The sequence below is a fragment of the Merops nubicus genome, unplaced genomic scaffold (assembly GCF_000691845.1).
Source record: "Merops nubicus isolate BGI_N331 unplaced genomic scaffold, ASM69184v1 scaffold53193, whole genome shotgun sequence".
Classification (NCBI taxonomy): Eukaryota; Metazoa; Chordata; class Aves; order Coraciiformes; family Meropidae; genus Merops; species Merops nubicus.
In genome coordinates, this window is record NW_008599296.1 from 1 (window position 1) to 19834 (window position 19834).

A 19834-nucleotide genomic window follows, 5' to 3' on the forward strand; every position below is an offset into this window, starting at 1 on the left:
CTCTGCCTCCGGCGGCGTTGCCGGGGCTCGGCGTGCCCCCGGGCCGCGCAGGGAAGCCGCCCGCTTGCATATAGCGAGGCAGGAACGCAGGCAAATAGTCCATCTGGATCCTATAGGAGGCGAGAAAATAACAGTACGCGGCAGAGGGGAATGCGAAGAGGTGCCGTCTTTGTACAGCAGGAACTAAGACACAAGAGGTTATCCCTGACCAGGATTCAAAGATGTCAGACAGCCCCGAAAACGTGCGGAAAAACATCCTACTTTTGATGTAGTTCCACATCTTGGTCTCAGTGCTTGCCCAGAATGGCACAGGGTCTGTTTCAGAGGCAGGAACCGAGTCTTGACCCCGAGCCGTTATCTCCCGGCTCTTTCAGAAGACCTTGTTCCTGCATTCCCCTTTCTGCTGCACTTTTTTTCCTGTCATGTTAAGACTCTTCCTTGCAAGTTCTCTTTGCATCTCATTCAAAAATACAGAGTCTGAGAAAACTTTTCAGTGACAACCTGATGGGGAAGCAGACCTTTGCTGTGCTATGATGATTTCTGAACTTTGGCAGTTAGCTGGACAGTTGCTGAGATCTGCCTTTGTCATCAACTTCATTTAGACTGTAAACACAGTGAGACAAAACGTTTTTTTAAAGTATTGTTTACAATGCTGAAAATATGCTTTCTTAAAAATAAGCATCTCGTAAAAATTTGTCTCTGCCTGTAGTCAATTCTGGATGGAAAAATGGTCTGTATACACCACAAAATGTGGATTGTCTGAGCCAAGTCTTAGGTTAATGTTTGACACTTAAAAAAGGCTTGCAGCTGTCATTTAAAATAAACAGACACACCAGAAAGAGAAATTTTGTCTTGGGAAAAATTCTGTTGTTCAGCCTGGCAGAACTTGTGGCCTTCTAGCTTTGTTACAGTAATTGCAAATAACAAAGGGACATGACTTACTCAGAGTCTGTATTGTTTACAAGTTCCTGGCCTTTGCTGAGCTTACTCTGGTTTGTGATTCAGAGACCCCTCCTTTTCTGTGTTGAGTCTTCATCTGGCAAACAAAGAGAGTGGGAAGTGAAACAGAGAATGAATTCTGGATGCACGCACCCTGATCTATGGGACTGCTGCTGTTGACTTCAAAGGGTGTTCACTATGTCTCTCTATTCTTCCAGAATATTTTATCTTCTTCATTAGATTGTCTTAATTATTTAGTGGCTTTATGGGGAAAACAGAAAGCTAGGCTCTTGACTGGCCTCGGCCTATACAGATACCAAATTGTTGCTAGTCTTTTTCCTCTCAGGGACTAGCTGTCTTAGGCAGTTTGGAGCTCGAGGGTTTAGCTCTGCTGTCTGTGAAGTCCGTTAGAAGAGGTGCTGTGGTTAGTGAAGCGGCGGGGTCCGCGTTGCCATGCAGAGGGGGCTGTTCTAGCAGCACCACACAAACAGAACGTTAACTGCGGGCTGCACAGGAGTGTTGCTTGTTCTCTTTCGTGTAATGTTGCTAATATTCAGTTGGTTTATTTAAATTTGGCAGATGGAAGCTGAAGAGGAAGGGGCAAAAAAACTGTCTGAAGTAAGCTTTGAAAACTTGCCTCCCAACTACCATAACGAGTCAAACATGGAAACCAGAATTGGTAATAAAACTGTTCAGACTCATCAAGAGATTGATAAGGTATGAGAAAACTTATATAGCAAGCTGCTGGTTCTTACACAGCCTTTTCTTCAAAAATAAAAACAATTTTGCACATTTTGGGGAGAAATAAAATAATTTGGAGCATAAACTTTCCTGGTGATAATTGTTTTGGGATTTTATTCCATTTGCTTGCCTAATTACTGTGTAGGGTCACATGTCATAAAAGGTTAATGTGAAATAATTTATTTTGAAAAAAGTGACTGGTAAAAACAGCACACAGGTACAGCTATTGCATGGGTCATAAAAGGATGACCATCTCTAGCTCAAATTCATTACACTGACATTTTAAATAGATAAGGAGGTAGCCTTGTCACCTACTTAAGTGAGTGACAGCAAAATGGGAAAAAAAGGAGAGTGTGAGGGTGGGTTAATTATTGCAGAAGTAGGACTGAGAGTTAACAGAAGACTAATTAAAAAAAGTAGTTTGATATTTTGTTCTTCTACTGTATCAGGTTACAGATAACAAAACTGGATCAACATTTTTTTCTGAAACTGTTATTACATCTGTAAATGACGGAGGAAACAAAAGAAATCATGTAAGTTAACACGTTTTTTCCTTTTGAAAATGAAACATACTTTGTGTTCATCACTCGAAAGGTGGTGACATAGTTCACCTAGCAAAATTCCTGAATGCTTTAAAGCACCCAAAACCTAGGGGTAAGCAGTCAAAAATGTTTGTTTGTTTGTTTGTTTGTTTGTTTGTTTTTTTAAATTAATATACCTTAGGAATATTATATTATGAATAGGGAGTATAGTTTAAATGTTGTGGTTAACTCAGCTGCTTGATCTGAGTATTGAATGTCTGTCAAGTGTAAGTGTTCTAATCAAATAGCAAAGATAGTTACACAGCCCTTTGCAGTGTGAACAAACCCTCTATAAAAATGCTTCATGCCTGTCTTCTCAGTGCTCTTGGGTTTCATTAAAAAAATTGCCTTGTAGACTTTTTAACACTAGAAAATAAGCCCCAAATTGCCTGTTGTGAGGAGTCTGTGGAACAATGTATGGCTCTGTTTGATCTTCAGCCTAACCTAGTGATGGGCAACTGGTTGTCAAATTTTTTTGACAATTTTCTTCTCCTTTAGGGAGGGGGAGAGAGGTGGGACAGTAAATCCCCTCCCCTCTGGAAATACAGTTGTTTAAGGGTTCTCAAAGAATTTTAAAAGGTCAAGAATTTGTTTTTACTGCAGCAGCTGCTGAAACAAAACTACATTTTTTAATGTTTATTTCCCCTCACACACTCATTTTGAAGTGTAAGTGTGCTTGTGGTACAAACAGCTCATTTAAGCAGTTACCAAGTTAGAGGAAAAGTTAAATGGGAAGAGAAACCAACAGACAGATTTGGTGGTTATTTAAGGAGAGTGGGCAACCATACATGTATTAATTTGACTAAGAGATGCCTAACAAGAGTAAATCTGAAAATACTTGAAAACTTTAAAGAGGAATATGAGTTACTTGGGGTACTACAAGGGTGACAAACTATTGCAGGAGTATTGGCATGAGATTGAGGATTAGAAAATGTGCACTGTTACAGAAACATAAGACATAATCTTTTCTCCCCTCCCCTTTTCCCACCCAGACAGTATTTCTTCTTGGCTTTGGATCTCAGAAGCACTCTCTTAGTAGACTGTGTTCTTTGGTTGCCTCACTTGACAGTACTCTGAAGGCCAGGGGACTGTCAGTGCTGTAAGTCTCAGAAGAGGAATCGGGCTGCTCGCCGTTCTGGCAGCGCAGTCCAGTTCCTCAGAGGTGCTGCATTATTCGGAGGCGCCGTTTACATTCCCAGACTCAATTTCACTTTCTCAGATGTCAGTGAGGACTGACAGTCACCAGCATAGATGTCAGGCTTTGATCCAACAGTTTTGTAGCTTTAAAGAGGCCAAATACAGGCAAGAGGTAGCTGGATGTGTGTGGTTTTATGCCTGTGCAGCATTCAAGGCTCAATTATTTTATAATTTACTTCTCTGGTTAACATTGGCCGGCTTGCAAATTAATTCCAGTGCTAAGTTCAAGTATAGAACACAGATAAAGTATCAGCACTCTTTAGTGCCATATGAAAATCAAAGTGTTTCCTGGCTAGTTGACTAGTCCTATTTCAATTGTGATACACTAACTTAACCAGTGAAAAATAAAAGGCAAGAAAATTGGTACTGGTAAGATTTGCTGCATGCAGTTCAGATGCATTTCTTCGCAGTTGCATTCAAAGTCGTATTTTATATAAGCACTTTCTTCTAATTCAAAGCTAATGTACCTAAGTTTTTTTTACTTGTCTATATTAATTTGATAAATAAAAATAGCAAGTTCTGTTTTTTTTTTCTTTTCACCCATCTTTAATAGAAGTACATCTGGTTGCTTTTAATTCTCTTTGCTGAAAGAGATTTTTAAAGATGCTGATATCGAGGGAGGTTGTAGTAGAGAACTGGAAGAGTATCATGCATTTCTTACTTGGCTTTGGGACTATAAAAAGTATTTGTCTCTTTTGCCTGTCCTTGATGGTAGAAGCTCTTGAGGGCATGTCTGCACCTTTTCGTTAGTTACACAGCACAGCACAAAGTTTCTTCATGGGAGTGTAAGGAGAGGTGCCTTCAGTGTAACTCTCTGCAAAGTGCTGTCTCCTTCTCTGCAAAGGTGGATGTGAGCCTGTATGCACCCATGTATTTGGCACCCATCGTCTGAAAATACAGCAGCTGGTTAGTTAATTCAGACACTCTCAGATCCTAAGGAGATAGGGCACGTGGTGCTGGTTAGAGGCTACTGTTCGGGTCATATCTAACTCCATAAGCAGCAAATGCTTCTTAGTGATACAAAAGCTATTAAGAGATATAATTTAGCTTATGGATGATAGGATGGTCTTATTGCCAATCACAGTGTATCCCTGACACCAGAGTTTTTACTGATCATCTAATGTTCACTGGGCTATAGTCAAAAAAATCTTCATGTTGGCCTTTAAAGAGTGGAAAGTCGTGACATTAGGAGTTTGAAATAGATGTCTCACCTCTGATCCTGCAGGAAGAAACTTCTCTGAGGAGGAAGATGGGAAGTTGCTGTAATTGCTGGCTGCCACATCCTTATTGACTGAGCTCAAACCATTCTGAGTTGGCTTGTTTGCTCAGAGAGAATGCTGTGTGGACAGCTGTGGATCCACACAGAGAATCAGGAATGGAGAGTGTGTACAAACTTAAGATGCTTTTGCAATGCTGTAGTGCCGCAACGGCCATCACGTAGAGAAAAGTGAGGCTGCCGTTTCCATGCACTCAGGTACTGTGCTTAGTGACCCTCAACAAACAAGCAGGTGTGAACAGCTGCTAGACCTTGTCAGAGTGAAGAGAGGTGAAGACAAGGTAGCTTTTTCTGATACGTGAGGCAAACTAGGCAGGTGTTTTGGCTGGAAACACAACTGAAAGTCAGAGAACACAAATTGTTATCACATTTTTTGGTCTTAAATAGTAGCTTGGATTTACAGGCAAAGAACTGCTGCAACAGCAAAGGGGTTACTCCTAATTAAAGGTGTCAAAGGCTTTTTGTGCAATTGTTTATGGTCAGGAAAAGGTATGAGAATCTACTAATGCAGGTTGATGGTATTTCATATTATGATTGACTATGGTAAACCATGAGTGGAAAATGGAGAAAAGTGGTGCTGAACTCTGCTTTTATTTAATTCTCTTTCCTCAAAGTTTTGTTCAATGTGAAAAAAAAAAAAACAAACCCGAACAACCACTGTGGAATGGTGACTTCAAATGCATTTCTTTGAGAAATACATTTCTCAGTCAGCAACCTAAGTCTCAGTCCTTACTCCATCAGATTCCAAACCAGCATTTTGGCATCTTCTGCAGTGTGTCTGTCTGCCTGAGCTTTTGAGGGATGGCGTCACTGACCGATACCACACCAGTGAATGCGTCGGCTGTCAAGTCGTGGTTGTTCACCCCTGCAGCTTATAGAGAGAACCTCCCTCCAGCTTTCCTATGTCCCAGTTCTTACCTTAACAAGTCCACTTCTTACATTATTAAATTAATACAATTTTTTTTTTGTAATAATTAATTATTTAAATTCAAATAAAAATACAAAATTAAAATTATTAATAGCATAACTGGTAAAAAGGTATATGGGGTACAGTGAGAGTTTCAGATTTGTTTACTTGTTACTCTAGCTGGAAATTACTCAAAGCTTGTTCTGTGAATTTACATCACATGAGGAATCTCTCAGACTTTTTCCCCTTGGAAAGTACAGTCATCACAGGGGGTGGAAGAAGCATCTTATGGCATGTAGAGGGGCTGACATGGTGTCAGGTAAAGGACAATCTGAGATGTTTCTGCATCCAAGACATTTTGTAGCCCTCAGCAAGGGAAAGTTTTGGTCCCCTGTTTTTACTGTTTGTAAAAGTCTATAATGCATTCAAGTTCTCATGTCCTTTTTGAAAAGACATAAAGAGTCATCATCTCATGTTGTTGATATCCTCTAGACTCATGATTTCAGACAGAGGATTAAATTAAGGTAAAAGAATAAAAAGGCTCTATTGTAATCCAGAAAAATGCCTGAGAGAGGAGGTCTGGAAGAAGCCCTAGGAAACCTCAACCCAGCTGCAGCCCAGATGCCCACTCCATCCTTAGTCAAACATTCATAGAGTCATAGAATCCTTTAGGTTGGAAGGGACCTCCAAGATCATCAAGTCCAACCACCGAGCCACCAGGGCTCCAAAGTCCTCTGCTAAAACAGATCAGAATCTGTCAGGGTTGGAAGGGACCACAAGGGTCACCCAGTTCCAACCCCTCTGCCATGAGCAGGGACACCTCCCACTAGATCAGGCTGCCCAGAGCCTCATCCAGCCTGGCCTTAAAGACCCCCAGGGATGGGGCCTCAACCACCTCCCTGGGCAACCCATTCCAGGGTCTCACCACTCTCATGGTGAAGAACTTCTTCCTCACATCCAGCCTGAATCTGCCCACTTCCAGCTTTGCCCCATTCCCCAAAATCCTCAAGTGCTTAGTACAATTTATTCCAGTGCTTTTTTATGCTCACCCTTAAGTGTTGACTGCTGTAATTTAAACATCTCCTTCTTCCATTTGCAGCTCATGGAAAACAAATTACGCCCTTTCCTGTACAGTTCCAGCAGTCTCCCCTTATTGTCAATTCTGCTATTGGCAAAATCCATTGTAAATGAATTCTTACCTGTGTATTTCTGTTCTAGTATTATCATCTTTGGCTGACACCTTAAACACAGTAAATAACTCTATTGAAACTAAACTACCAAAAAGTATATCGTATAAAAACAGAGCACATAAGATTGAGGGGTTGAAGTAAGTTCTGTGAGGGATTTGGCACAGGTTGGCATCTTGCTCTCCATGAGCTACTCTTAATTTAGCGATTAAGATAAGCAAGCAGCCAGTCAGTACAAAAATCTCATTTTGAACTGTTTTTCTCTTTGCACAGCTGTTTCACATCCTTGCTGTGTGCAGCTACTGGGGATTGTTGTGCTTTTATAAATTTTCAAAATGTACGTAGTTTGGTAGTGAATCACGGAAACTTCTTTGCTGCCAATTGTCAAAACAAGAGACGCCTGCATTAGAGTTTTGCCCCAGGCACACCACTGCATGAAAGCTCTATCTTTATGTGATTACTCACTACTCAGAAGTAAGGCAGTCGAGGGCTTTGTAGCAGTTCTACAGTGTTAGCGGAACTGTTGCTGAATCTCGAGACATTTACCATAAAACCCAAGATCTCTTAGCGCACAGGGCTTTATACACCTCCTCTGGTTATCAAAGGTCAAAGAATTGTTCTTCAATTAATAGATCCACAGGTAGAGGCATTTCTCTATTAAGACAATTCAAAAGACTTCAAAATCATTAGGAAAACTTAGTTTATAAACATGGATCAGTGTTTTGACCTTATTTAATAATCTCATACTATTTTCTTAACATGGAGCAATTAAACATGGAGCACATGGTTATTGGTTTTGGGCTGCAGATTGTCCAGCTTCAGAATACTCCTTCTCTGTCTGATTGTGGGTATAGAAGACTATAGAGTCTGTATATTCAGAAAGAATGGGCTCGGTGTATAGCACAGCCACGAAGTTTCCAGAAGGCCTAAGGGAAGATTTTGTTGACAGAATTTCTACCATCCTGCTCTGCCTATAGTACCCCTGACAAAGGGGAGCGAAGAAGAAAAATGCTGTGTTACAACCTGTCCTGCCTGCCCTAGGGAAATGTGTGGGACAAGACAAGATTTCTGCTGTTGCAGACACAGCCACTGCTGTATGTTGCCCTGTATAGATATATGGCTGTATACATACATATATGTATGCATGCACACATGCACAGAGACTTTTGCTTCTTTCTTAGTTGGGTAGCTCTTAGTTTCCAGGCTGTTAATTACCTGACAGATTATAATTTGTGGGGTTTTCTACCAAATTGGAACAGTTCTTCTGTGCTTCCTCTGATAGACTGCCATAGAGATTAAAATCAGTACTTTGTACTGTGTTTCCTACTTAGGAGCACGTGCAGAGGCTTGCCAGAGCAGATTACTGCATTGCTTACTGACAAAAAAGGGGGTGAGGAAAGAAAATAAATTAACTGTTTCTGCAAAATGCTTTGCCATGAAATTATTACATGACATGCAGAGATGTTGTTCATGTGTGAACAGAACGTGATCTGATAGAGCATCTAGGCATCACTTTTCTCATTATCTTGAGGCGTTTGTCAGGAATCTTTTATTTTTAGCTTTTGTGTGTAGTTTCTTCTTTTATTGAAATCTAGGTTCCTTGACAGGAACCTGTTTGTATTTTCTTGACAGGAGAAGAGGAAATGGGTGAGATTCGTTCTATGGAGAAGTTCAAGACAAAACTGTGGGAGTGACTTGTACTTTCTTATTTGTTAGTTCTGAGCTCAGAAGTAACGTTCCTGTTGGACAGCCACACAAATAGCTGGCTTTTCCACATAGTGCAGGGATGGGACTAATACCACAGTCTGCAACAGACATGTCTGCTCTTTTTAGTATGTCTTTTGGTAACAGTAGCACTTACTGTTACGAGTGCTGTGTACTTGGCGGGACAGCAGTAAGAGGTTTGGTCTGCTGGAAAGTATTACAGAGGTTTTGAGGTATTTCAAGGCAAATTAATTCATATCTCATTGAAGACAAATGCATTATGTGCCCTGTCTAGACAACTAGGAGAAAAGGAACTGGAACACTACTGCTATTCAAACTATGATAGTAGTTTCCATAAAACTAATTGCCTTTGTGTGTAATTGTGCCATTTTTCTAATACATGTAGTACATGTAGGATAGAAAACAGTTTTTATGCTTTTTTTTTCCTTACTATTCAGCAGTTTTTGCCATCTGCTGCTGTAATGGAGGTGAGTCCTATGTGAAAGGGCTTGTAGAAGTTAAAACCTAGAAGGGGATATGTAAACAGAGAAGAAAACATTCATTGTTAGAAGTGCTAATTGCTAAAAAATGTGTCAATGTGAAGCAGTGGGTTTTGCTAGAGCACTTCAGCTCTGGCTGAAATCACCGTTGTCTCACAGACGCAGTCGGGTGAGCTCTGGAACTGTTTGGGAAGGATCTGTAGCTACCATTTATGGATGTTAACATAGAGCTTTACTAGAGTTACAGGCTTTTGAAAAGGAAAATTCTTTATATCAGGAGCTTTTAAGAAACGTAAAAGGGCATAGTTGTCCCATCAGACTGCAAGAGGTGCCCCTGTGCATTTCCAAAGTTGTTACTAAAAATAATTTTCAGATTGTTGCACCAATTGCTTTAGTAGCATTGCTTCTTCCTAGGTTGTGTACTTGCTAGTGAAACTTCCTCACCTCTCTGAAATTGGTGAATTTTGCCTCTATACTTTATGACTTGTGAAATTAAAATCCATAGAAGGTTAGGAATGAACACTTTGGAATGGCTGTTTTGGCTCACAGCTCTACAGATGGTGCCAAGGAAAAAAAAAAAATCCTGCCTCTCCTTCAGCTGTTAGGTAGTTTCAAATGTTTTGTAGTCACAAACTGCAACCGGATCAGAATAAGCCAGCAAACTGGGCATATACTTTACACAAGGAAGGGAAAAGAGGTTCTCCCAACTCAACCCCACTTTCTGTTTTCATGTCAGAGCAGTCAGTGAACTTGGCAGACAGTGGTTACAGAATTTCTCCACTACAGCTGCCCTTTAACCCACAGGGTATTTTCTGTTCCATATACTTTCCCCACTCCATTCAGTGTTCACTGTCTGGCTTTGATAAATGTATTAATGACTGCTTTCTTGGGTTCTAGAGATCATTCCCTGACAAATGTTGGCTGAAGATATGAATAGGGAAGAGAGAGTTTTGTTTAAAGTTACCTTTGAAGAAGGCCTTTATGAGAACGTGGGAGGTAGGCTGAATGTGAGTGGGGAGAGGGAATGACAAGTCACTTTTGAATTTAAAATTCATGATTCCATTTTGAAAGCTAGATAGTATCAGAGTAGACTTGAGCATACTTTTTAGTCTACACTTTAGGAATTCCTACTCATTAGGAATTAAGGGGCAGAAGAATAAAGCAAAACGAGCGTGACTTGAGTACGTAATATGTCACCAGCAAAACAGGGTATTTAAATTTGCCATGGTGAGGTACAGACACCTGATGAACACTGCAAATGAAAGTGGGTTTCTCTGTGAAAGTAGGTTAAGGCTGGTCTTGTAGCTCTGCTTTCATAACTTGAACTAAGAAGTTCTTTACTTCTGCCTTTATCCTTAATGCGTTAGATGGGCAGAGGATAACGTGGTCCACACCATATCTGGCTACACTCCACCCACCAAGTACAGTCTGCCAAAATAGTCCATAGTGCCTTTCAGGGCAACAGAATTATTGGGTAGGGTGTGAAGATTGTCGTATCACATTGAAAGAAAACTTTTCTTCTGTGCCTTTCCATGTATGTGTGAACATTCAGTCAGAAGGAGAATACTCTTGTAAAACTTCTGTTGCCACACCAGTTCTGACCTGTACCCTGTGCTATCTCGTGCTTGGGCATCTGTTTCAGTTGGTTGGCAGCTGTGGTATTACCATGCTGCACTATCACTAACATTAGTCACTTGGTTTTTCATTTTTTTAACTCTCAAGTGTGCAGACTAACCATTCTTCAGGAAACCAAACAACAGCTTGGCATAGTGTGGAAAAGACAAGAAAATAGAAGTTTCTTTCAGCAGCAGTTGTTTTAGGGTCTTAAAATACAGGGAAACTTTTCCTTGAGTTTCAGTGGCTTTTTTTTTTTTTTTTTCTCCTGCTGGTTTTGGAACAGATCCTAAGCCCCAAATTGCTTTCAGGTGTCATGGGATATTCACTGCAGAGTAAAATGTTATAATAAGAGTACGTGGGATGCTTGAGTATGGACTTATATGACATGGTTATCTCCATCCTGGCTTCTGCTGTTTGTGGGCCCTAGTATGCCTGTTAATAAACAGGCAATCCTGCTTTCACACTGCAGTATTCCTTGGCACTTCTCAAACACCATATTCCTTTGCTGCTACATTAACTGGTATAACATCCTAATGGTTGTACACCTCTCTGAAGTCCATTGTAAGTGTAGCTAATTCTGTTGTTAAGCTAGTCAACTTGTGTACTCTGCTTCAAGTCAGAAGCCAGCATTCCCTCTCCTCAGTTTACATGCTGCTGCTCTTTCAAAGACAAAATATTCCGAGAAATAACTTCACTGCCAGAATTCCAGAAGAAAATGGATTGTTCAGAATGCATTGCAACTGGTGAAGATGTTTAGGTTTACTCCTTGTCCACCAACTATTGTGTCTCAAGGTAGCCTGATTTAAGGAAGAAGAAAAAAAAATTAAAAAAAATAACTGGTTACACATCTGCATGTATAAGCATTGCTGAGTTCTGCATTGACTGTGGATAATAATACCTGGGTGAAGGAAGTTGGAGTATGAAACAAAATTTCGCAGAGAGCATACGAGAGCAAGCATTTTCCATGCCAGGAAAGAAAACTCTGAAGGGATTTTTTTTTTTTTCACCAATTGAAAACCCTCATAAAATTGGAAGTCTGAACTGGTGGGACATAATTCAGTAAGAGGGGAAAGAAGCTTTTTTGGTAGGGCATTCATTAGTGCGAGAGAAATAGTGACTGGAGATGCAACTTCGGTGTTAGGTGGGTTTGGAGCTAAGAGAGAGTTATTCCATGAGCTTAAAAATTAATGTGGTGAGATTTCTCCTCTGTGGAGAGTGACAGCTGGAAAAACTGACTACAGTGGGACCTGGCTGTTTGCCTGAAAGTGGATGGAACAGGAATGGAACAGTATAGTTTATTCTGAGTATGGTTTATACAGAGGGATTCATAAAAGAAGCTGACAGAGCTACAGACAGAAAATTGGCCAGAAAGAGTATGGCTGCTGAAAAGGAAGTGGCTAACTGCTAACTTAGAACCACAAAACCTCAAACTATATAATGTTTTGATTTGAACCTACCTGATTATGTAACAACACAGAAGCAAACAAGGAGAACACACACTGTTCTGGAATAATGAAGCTGCAAAGACATAATTTACAGCAGCCTAGATCAGGTGATAGTAATGTCTTAAAATACCCGAAGTGACTGCTTCTTAATTATAAACATATAGCTGAATACAGTATAGCTCTTTCACAATGTAACCTTTTCCTCCTTCAGTGATTATAGTAAGTTAAGAGCTTCACTTAAATGTCTTGCTAAGCTAATTTTCAGTCCAGCTGAAATGCAAAACCTAACTTGGATGGAGTGGAAGAAGTCAGCAGTTTGGGGAGAAATGATCTAAAAAAGTAGAGATAGAAAATGAAAAGCTTAGTGGAAAGTTTCAATAAAGGTTGCAGAGATGACAGTTGATCTCCTCCAGCAAGTGAGATTAATATCTGCCAAAGAGCAGTCAACTGGTTTCTTCAGAGATCTCAGCAATTTCTGAATGATTCTTTTTTGTTCTTTTTTTTTTTTTTAATTGACTAATAGCAAAAAAATAGCATGAAACTTCTGATGGTGTAAACCAGTGACAGGGCACAGGTGACACAGAACGGTGCTATGAGTTATTCTTCTGTTGGCCAGCTTGTTTCCAGCCTGGAGAAAACACATTACAGAGAATAGGGTTAATAGTTCAATTTTTAAGAGGCAACCATTAGATGGGAAGAGAGCGAACACCCTCCCTGCAAACCAGTCACTTCAGGAGTACAAAACAATAGACACTTGCTCCCTGTATTAGAGTTTCTTCCTCACTGCACACCTGCAGAGCCGCATTCTAGGAAGAATTTCTGACAGATTTCTACATTCCACCTGTGCAGCATGAATGAAAGGTGAGACATCCCCTACCACAGTGCTGTGGGACCTCTGGGTAAAGAAACTTTAGCTTGAGTTTGTGATTCAGATGGGAAACTCACATGAACCATTTTGTTAAGGGCATGAAATGATTCCAGGTTTGAAAAACTAAATGTGCTCCAGCACTTTGCTAGCTTGAGGCTCACTCCATCATCTTACCTGGGTAGCAAAGGCATTGGGGAACTACGGGGCTTTTTTCCCCCTAGGATGTATGTGGGACTTCAGTACCTGTCAGTGTTGAATGAGTGTCAAACCCGTCTGCTGAATACTCACATGTCACACACAAGGAAGGAGGAAAACATGGAGTTTGTAACAGATATTTCAAATGCGTGTGATGTGAAAGTCCCATTCTTTGACAGGCTAGTACATTGCTAAATGTAAACTAACTCAATGGACAGCAGAGAGATGCCAAAGGAATGATGTCTGCTGAGAACCTGCTCCTGTATATTTTGCAATATTGAAATTAAAGATTTCAAATGCACATGTGTAGGTATTTAGACATTTGCAGCTGTGAGCTTTTGCAGGTGATGGGCTATGGTGATAGGTACATGAGAGGCATGTCATCAACCAAGAAAAGGACATCAGATGGTGCATGACATCATCTGCTTCCCAGAAGTACCAGCTTTAAGGTAGCACTGCTGTTGCCGTCAGGTCCCGGCAATGTTTAACGTGGCCAGAACTGCGGAAGGCAGCGCCACGTTTTTCATGGGGGAAGCTGCTGCCAACAGAAAGGCTCAGGCACTGCAAAGATGCCTACGTTTGCCTGAGAGGAATTTGCCTGCCCCTTGCAAAGGGGAGCAGAGGATCAGTGAAAAGGAAATACATTTCCCTTCTCCCTTAGGGCTGTCCATTGCTGGTTTAGGAAAGCTAACCATGCTGTGGAGTTTCTGAGATCAGCACTAATGTTGGTGGGGAAGAGGATGGGAGAAGAGCAGGAGCTACCTGGCCTGGGATCAAGAAAGCTGTTGTGGAATGGTCTCCTGCAGAGCATAAAGATACTCTTGGCTGCTGCAGCTGCTGTAGTGTAGCCTCCTTCCTTTGGCCTTGCCCCTCATCTGAATAGACAGCCAACAAGTAATGAATAACAACTGTACCAATAGAAGTAGAATAGGTTTAATACAAATGTCTTTAGGCCTCACTCCCCCTGCTCCAAAACCAAAACAAAACCCAAACCAACAAAAAAAAGCCCCAAACAAAAGCCTGCAGAGCAAGGTATTTTCTTGAGGTTGCTGATATATGTAATATCTATACAAGAAGTGAAGATAACACTTTGAGGCCACAATATTTAGGTATGCAAGGGAGATAGCATTGTTCTGTTACAGAGCTGTGGCTGTATGAAGAACTGAAGCAAGCTTTTTTTCTTGGTTCCCAAGTAAATATAATCAGTCGTGACCTTCTGGTATTTCAAGGTGAGGTATGGATTTCTGTCACACAGCAGCAAATTACACTTTTATCCTTTTCTTCAGGAGTGCATCATTGATGAAGACTGTGAAACAGGGAAATATTGCCAGTTCTCCACCTTTGAATACACATGCCAGCTCTGTAAAATGCAGCACACAGTAAGTCTTGAATGAGAGGTGATTTTGTGTGGTCTTTAGAAACTCAATGTCTTGCGTTGGTTTTTTTCTGCCTGTTAACACAACTAGGTTTTCAGGTTTCTCTTCTCATGCCTTAAAACCTGCATTCCACTTCTCCTGAATTAAGTTTGGTTTGTTAGGTGGCCTAGGGACAGTGTAAACTAATAAATTTTAAGTTGCCAGTGGAATGGGTAAAGAGGAAATATTGTGGCAGCTCCATAGGCTCAGCTGAGTTGGTCATTTCCAGCTCTTGATTCAGAAAGAGAACTGCAGCAGCCTATGCTCTTGCCTTCAGTGACAACTTGTACAATGCTGTAGTGCAGTTGTGACTGTAAATGATACTTTTATATGCATCATTTACATTATTTGAATCTGTGAAGCTCAGGAAGTAGTAAACTCCTGTCTGTTGTGCTAAAGTGTAAGTGTTCCTGGTAGGAGCTATGGTTAGATTGTCCTCTGTAGGTGACAGGTACCCAAGTTCAGGCCTTTTCTGTGGTGAAAATCCAGTTTAAGAGCAGTCTGTCAAAAAAGGCCTTTTATCTGTCTGTCCTTTTTCATTTAAGTTCTGCTGATGGCCTCTTGTGAAACGAATTCATTCCTCAAAGCAGATAGTTAAGTTTACAAGCAAGAAAACCTTGCTATGACATCATGTAATCAATAAGGTTATTATAATCTAAAACCACCAGACTGTTCCTGAAATGATTTAAATACTTTTTAACTTCAGGGAGCTTCATTAACTTCAGTGGATTGAATGATCCATAAACCCAAGTCCTGAATATCTGCTCAGGTGTCATTAAGAAAGCTTATTCCTTATATTTTACAAAATGTTAAACTGATAATTTTTCTTGTTAAAGTGGAATAATTAAAAATCAAGATTATAGTGATTTGACACTTTTCAGTCTTTAGTAGAGCATTCATGGGATATAGAAAATAAAATGTGGGTCCTAGCTACACTCCTGTTGTAAATGGGAGCTCGGATTGAAGGTGGAGGAATCAATCCCCTGACCTAGAACCCCACAATTACTGAACATTCTTCTTTTTAATTAACAGGTCTTAATAGTGCTAGTGTAGTCCTGCTTCTTGCCCTCTATTAAGCACTTTCTGTGGGATCCACTGCAAAAGAAATCCTGATTTTGTATGGCTGCTCAGCCAGGGCACAGAAAAAACAGACACAGACAGAAAAAAAGCTGATAGAATGCTTACCTACTGGGAATCTTTAAGATGTTAATCAAACTACCTAAAAAAAAATCAAAGCATCACACCACTTTTATTAGGTTGATTTATTAGGTATGTATAGTTGAAACACTGGGACAATGGTCATACAAAGCTGTCTTTAGCTAGAGAGTTGCATTTCTGATTTGCAAAGAGACTCTTTTTCTAAATTTTTTTTTCCAAAGATTCTTGGTTAGAAGTAAGGTCTGGTTCGTACTACAACTAAAAATCAGATTTTAGTAATGTTTTTTGCTTTGCTTTTTGAAATCAGTCCTTCTGAATAAATTGTAGATTCCTGAATACATTCAACAATACAAAAAAAATCAGTAATGGTTTTCGTTGATAATGTTTCATTTATTATTTTTTCTTGAGTGTAGAAGGCTGCCCTGAAATCCGTATTACACTGTAGGATGTCTAGCTGCTGATCAATTTTGATATAAATGCTAAAGTAAGAATCCAGGTTTTGTAAGACTGAAAGTATAATAGCATAGAAGAAGTGCTGTTACTTGCTGCAAAAGTTCCTGCCTGCAAAATAGATCTGTGTATGCTTCATGTTGAGAACCTGAGCAGTTCTGTCTGAACAGTGGGAATATGACAGGCATACATTTAAAGCACATATGTGTAAGTTGTCTTCAGGACCAGGGTCTAATTCTGTTGATACATGCAATTGGTGCTGGAGTGACAGTTTTGTCAGGTGCTTTTTCCATTTGCAAGCCCTGCTCACGGGATGTGGAGTGCTGCGCAGACCAGCTGTGCGTCTGGGGCGAGTGCAGGACATCCACTGCCAAAGGGGAGAACGGCACCATTTGTGAGAGCCAACACGACTGCAACCCTGGAATGTGCTGTGCTTTTCAGAAAGGTACAGAGGTTTTGGGGTTTATCCTATTCATTTTAGTACAGGAGTGTTAATATTTAGCTCTTCTGCTCAGATGAAGTGGTTAAATCTCTACAGACCCAACAGGTTATTCTCCCTTAGCCTCCGGAGTACACTGTGTTAACCTGATTAGAAATCTTTAATAGAATTAGGAGTGAGAAACAGTGTGATAGGGGTGCACAATGGTGAAAGAAAATCCTCTGCTAGAGATGAGACCAGCATGAGAAATACAAAAATCTACTGTTTCTAAAAGAGAGTCTCTGACACGTAGAAGTAGCAGAGAGCTCTGTCAAATTTTCACCCAATAGAGGGAAAAAGAAAGAGAATTAAATGTGCAAAATAAATGAACAAGATTACTGAAACTGGCTTTTCCTTCGTGTCAGCAAGCAGACCATCAGAATCAGATTGGTGATACATTTCATCCCCTGATTTTTATATGAGCCTTCCATGGCACCACACTATACAATACTGACCAGAGAGCCAAGATAGGTAGAGGAATGATGTTCCAGATTATGTCATCAGTCCACATAGGAATGTGAAGCTTGATTTACAGAAGGGAGGAGAAGGTCTGAAATCAGTCCTAACTCCTGCCTCATCAGGGCCCAGCTTCTTCTACTGTTTTATACCCTGTAATGGTTTGAAAGCAAACCAGTGAGAGACTCCAAGTCAGAAATACAGTTTAATAGGAAAAAATAAAATAAATGCAATTATACAAAGGAAAACCACGGACAGAGTCAGAATACAACCTGACACTCTGTAGTTAGGGTGGTGGTAGCAGTCCAGATGAAGCAGTGGTCTCGTAGAAAAGATCTGGTAGCTCTTGTCCTCTGGAAATCCAGTGGGTAAGCCCCCCTGTGCTGTACTGAACCCCAGTTTATATCCAGGTGGGAGCACTTGGCTCCTCCCCCTGGGTGGAGCATCTCACAATGGGTTGATATCAGTCTATGAGTCATGCAGTGGGTCCTTGATGGTCCATTAAACAGAAATAGCTCCTGGGGGGAGCTCTGTATGAGTCATGGGGCAAGGCATGGATGGGCCCTTTAACAGGGAGGACTCCTCCTGCTGGGTGGGAAGGTGTTAACATCTCCCCTGACCTTGAACCTCTTTCCTTAGCTGTTATAGCCTGGGGTGTGAGGTCTGTCCTGGGCAGCTGCTACCCATGATTTTGTTAACAGCCCATGAGCAGTGACACAGAGGGTATAGAATACACAGTTTTGGTTCTACCCACATAAGGATAAACTGGTCCCAGCCCCTGTAGCCATGACATACCCTCTAGTTCCTGCTTTGATCATAGTTCACCTTTATTTTGTAGTGACAGGATACAATGCCATCTCTTTTCCTACAGCAGGAAGATACTTCTCTAGATAACTTTTTTCTTAGCTCTTGCTATGAGCAAGGGCTGACCTTGTACCTTCACTGGTACTGCTGTCCTGCTGGTAGCCTGCTGGCAGACCAGGCTGCTAGGGCATTTCAGGAAAACAAAGAAGAAAGCTTGAACACCATTTAAAGGCAAGTGTGTCTGCTCAGCTTTTCTTTGTCAATTTTGAGCATTACATAGTAGACCTTCAATGTTAGTCTGCATAAGACGTTCACACTACCTTGAGGATGTTAGTACTTGGCTTGAAATGAATTTTATTACAAAACTGTAACTCAGAAAGGAACAATACAATAAATAAGACTATTGACTAAAATGGGTGGAACACATTAAAACTGTAAGTAGAGCTGTTATAAATAGCAATAGATTTTAATTCTCAACAGTTGTCTGCTTTAGCAGTGCTTTAGGGTTTTTCAGGTTAGGCTTAACCTCAAGGCCTCTCCCCATCACTAGATGTCCTAATGAAGATTAGACTGTCTTTACATGTGGTTTTTTTTAATATAAAACTTAGCAAACTATGGAGCATTCACTGCATAAGATAGGAACTGATAAGTCCTATACATTAAATCGTGTGTATATCTGTGTATTCACTGACACACATAATATATATTTTGACCAAGCCTGTTTTAAAATTTCAAATTCTGATCACTCCACATATTTTCTTCTGCCATACCACAAAAATTGAGGTGAATGAAGAAAAGAGGAGGAAAGGAGGTTTGAGGAAAACCTGAAAGAATGGAGTTCAAGACTGACACTATAAGTTACTAGCATCAGGAAACTCAAACAACATATTCTTCTAAACAATTTATTACACAGGTTGAAATTCACCCCTGTGCAGGAACAAGGGTGCCAAGCCCCAAATGCTATCAGACAGCACTGCTTATTGTAGAATTACTGTAAGAATTTAAATGGCTGATTAGTTCTCGTAATATCATTATTTAGTCTCTGAACAATTGCTCTGTATTTTTAACTTCTGCAAAGAAATAAAGAAATAGGAAAAATAACAGAGGGGAGCTCTAAAATAAGAGATACTTCTCTGTTTAGATTTTAAGCCATTAATGCTCTGCATTCCAAAGGAATGGAGTTGTGCAGTATGGCTGTATTAACAGCAGCCTCTGTGAAGAAGCAGGAATTGATTATGCGTAAATCTCTAACGTCTTACTCCCACCTAGTAGAACAAACTATGCAAGTTCTTAATAAGAACTATATAAGACTCAATGAAAGTCTTTTTGTATCTTGTTTGTAGACAAAGATTAAGTCACGTCAGTTGAGCAGACAGTTAACAACATTAACGTTAGTAACGTTAATTTACTCTGGCATGCAGAACTGCTGTTTCCTGTGTGCACTGCACTACCTAAAGAAGGTGAACCCTGCTATGATCCTTCAAACAGACTTCTCAACCTGATCACCTGGGACCTGGAACCCGATGGAGTCCTTGAGCGATGCCCATGTGCAAGTGGCTTGACCTGCCAACATCAGAGGTAAAAATCAAAACTGGGCAAGCAAGCTGCTTGAAATTTTTGCAGGGTGTCTTTCTGTGCTAAATACAGAGCTTGCAGACTCTTCCAGACTGTCAAGTGTTTTGACAGCTTTTCTTATCAGTAGATGCATTGAAGCTTTATGAAACTACTGCTTTGTCCCAGACAGATGTGCCTAGTTGAGTTTGGCAACACTATAATCCGGTGTGAGTGAGGTTTGTGGATCAGGCTGGTACAGCTTTTCAACCGCTCTGGAAGTACTAACAGCTGTTGAGGTGTAGCATTCCAGTTTAATTCTGTACGTACAGCTTTGTCCAACAACTAAAACTTTGTTAGATTTA

General features: G+C 40.5%; 1 protein-coding gene across 1 annotated transcript; it reads left to right on the forward strand.

Moving 5' to 3' along the window:
• Positions 1-1518: 1518 nt before the first annotated feature.
• Positions 1519-19496, forward strand: DKK3 (dickkopf WNT signaling pathway inhibitor 3; the record flags this gene model as incomplete). The annotated part of the gene is made up of 5 exons (XM_008937300.1): positions 1519-1656; positions 2130-2213; positions 14444-14536; positions 16481-16625; positions 19340-19496. Coding segments are annotated over exons 1-5 (617 nt in total), but the record flags the coding sequence as incomplete, so codon positions are not given.
• Between the last annotated feature and the right edge of the window lie 338 nt (positions 19497-19834).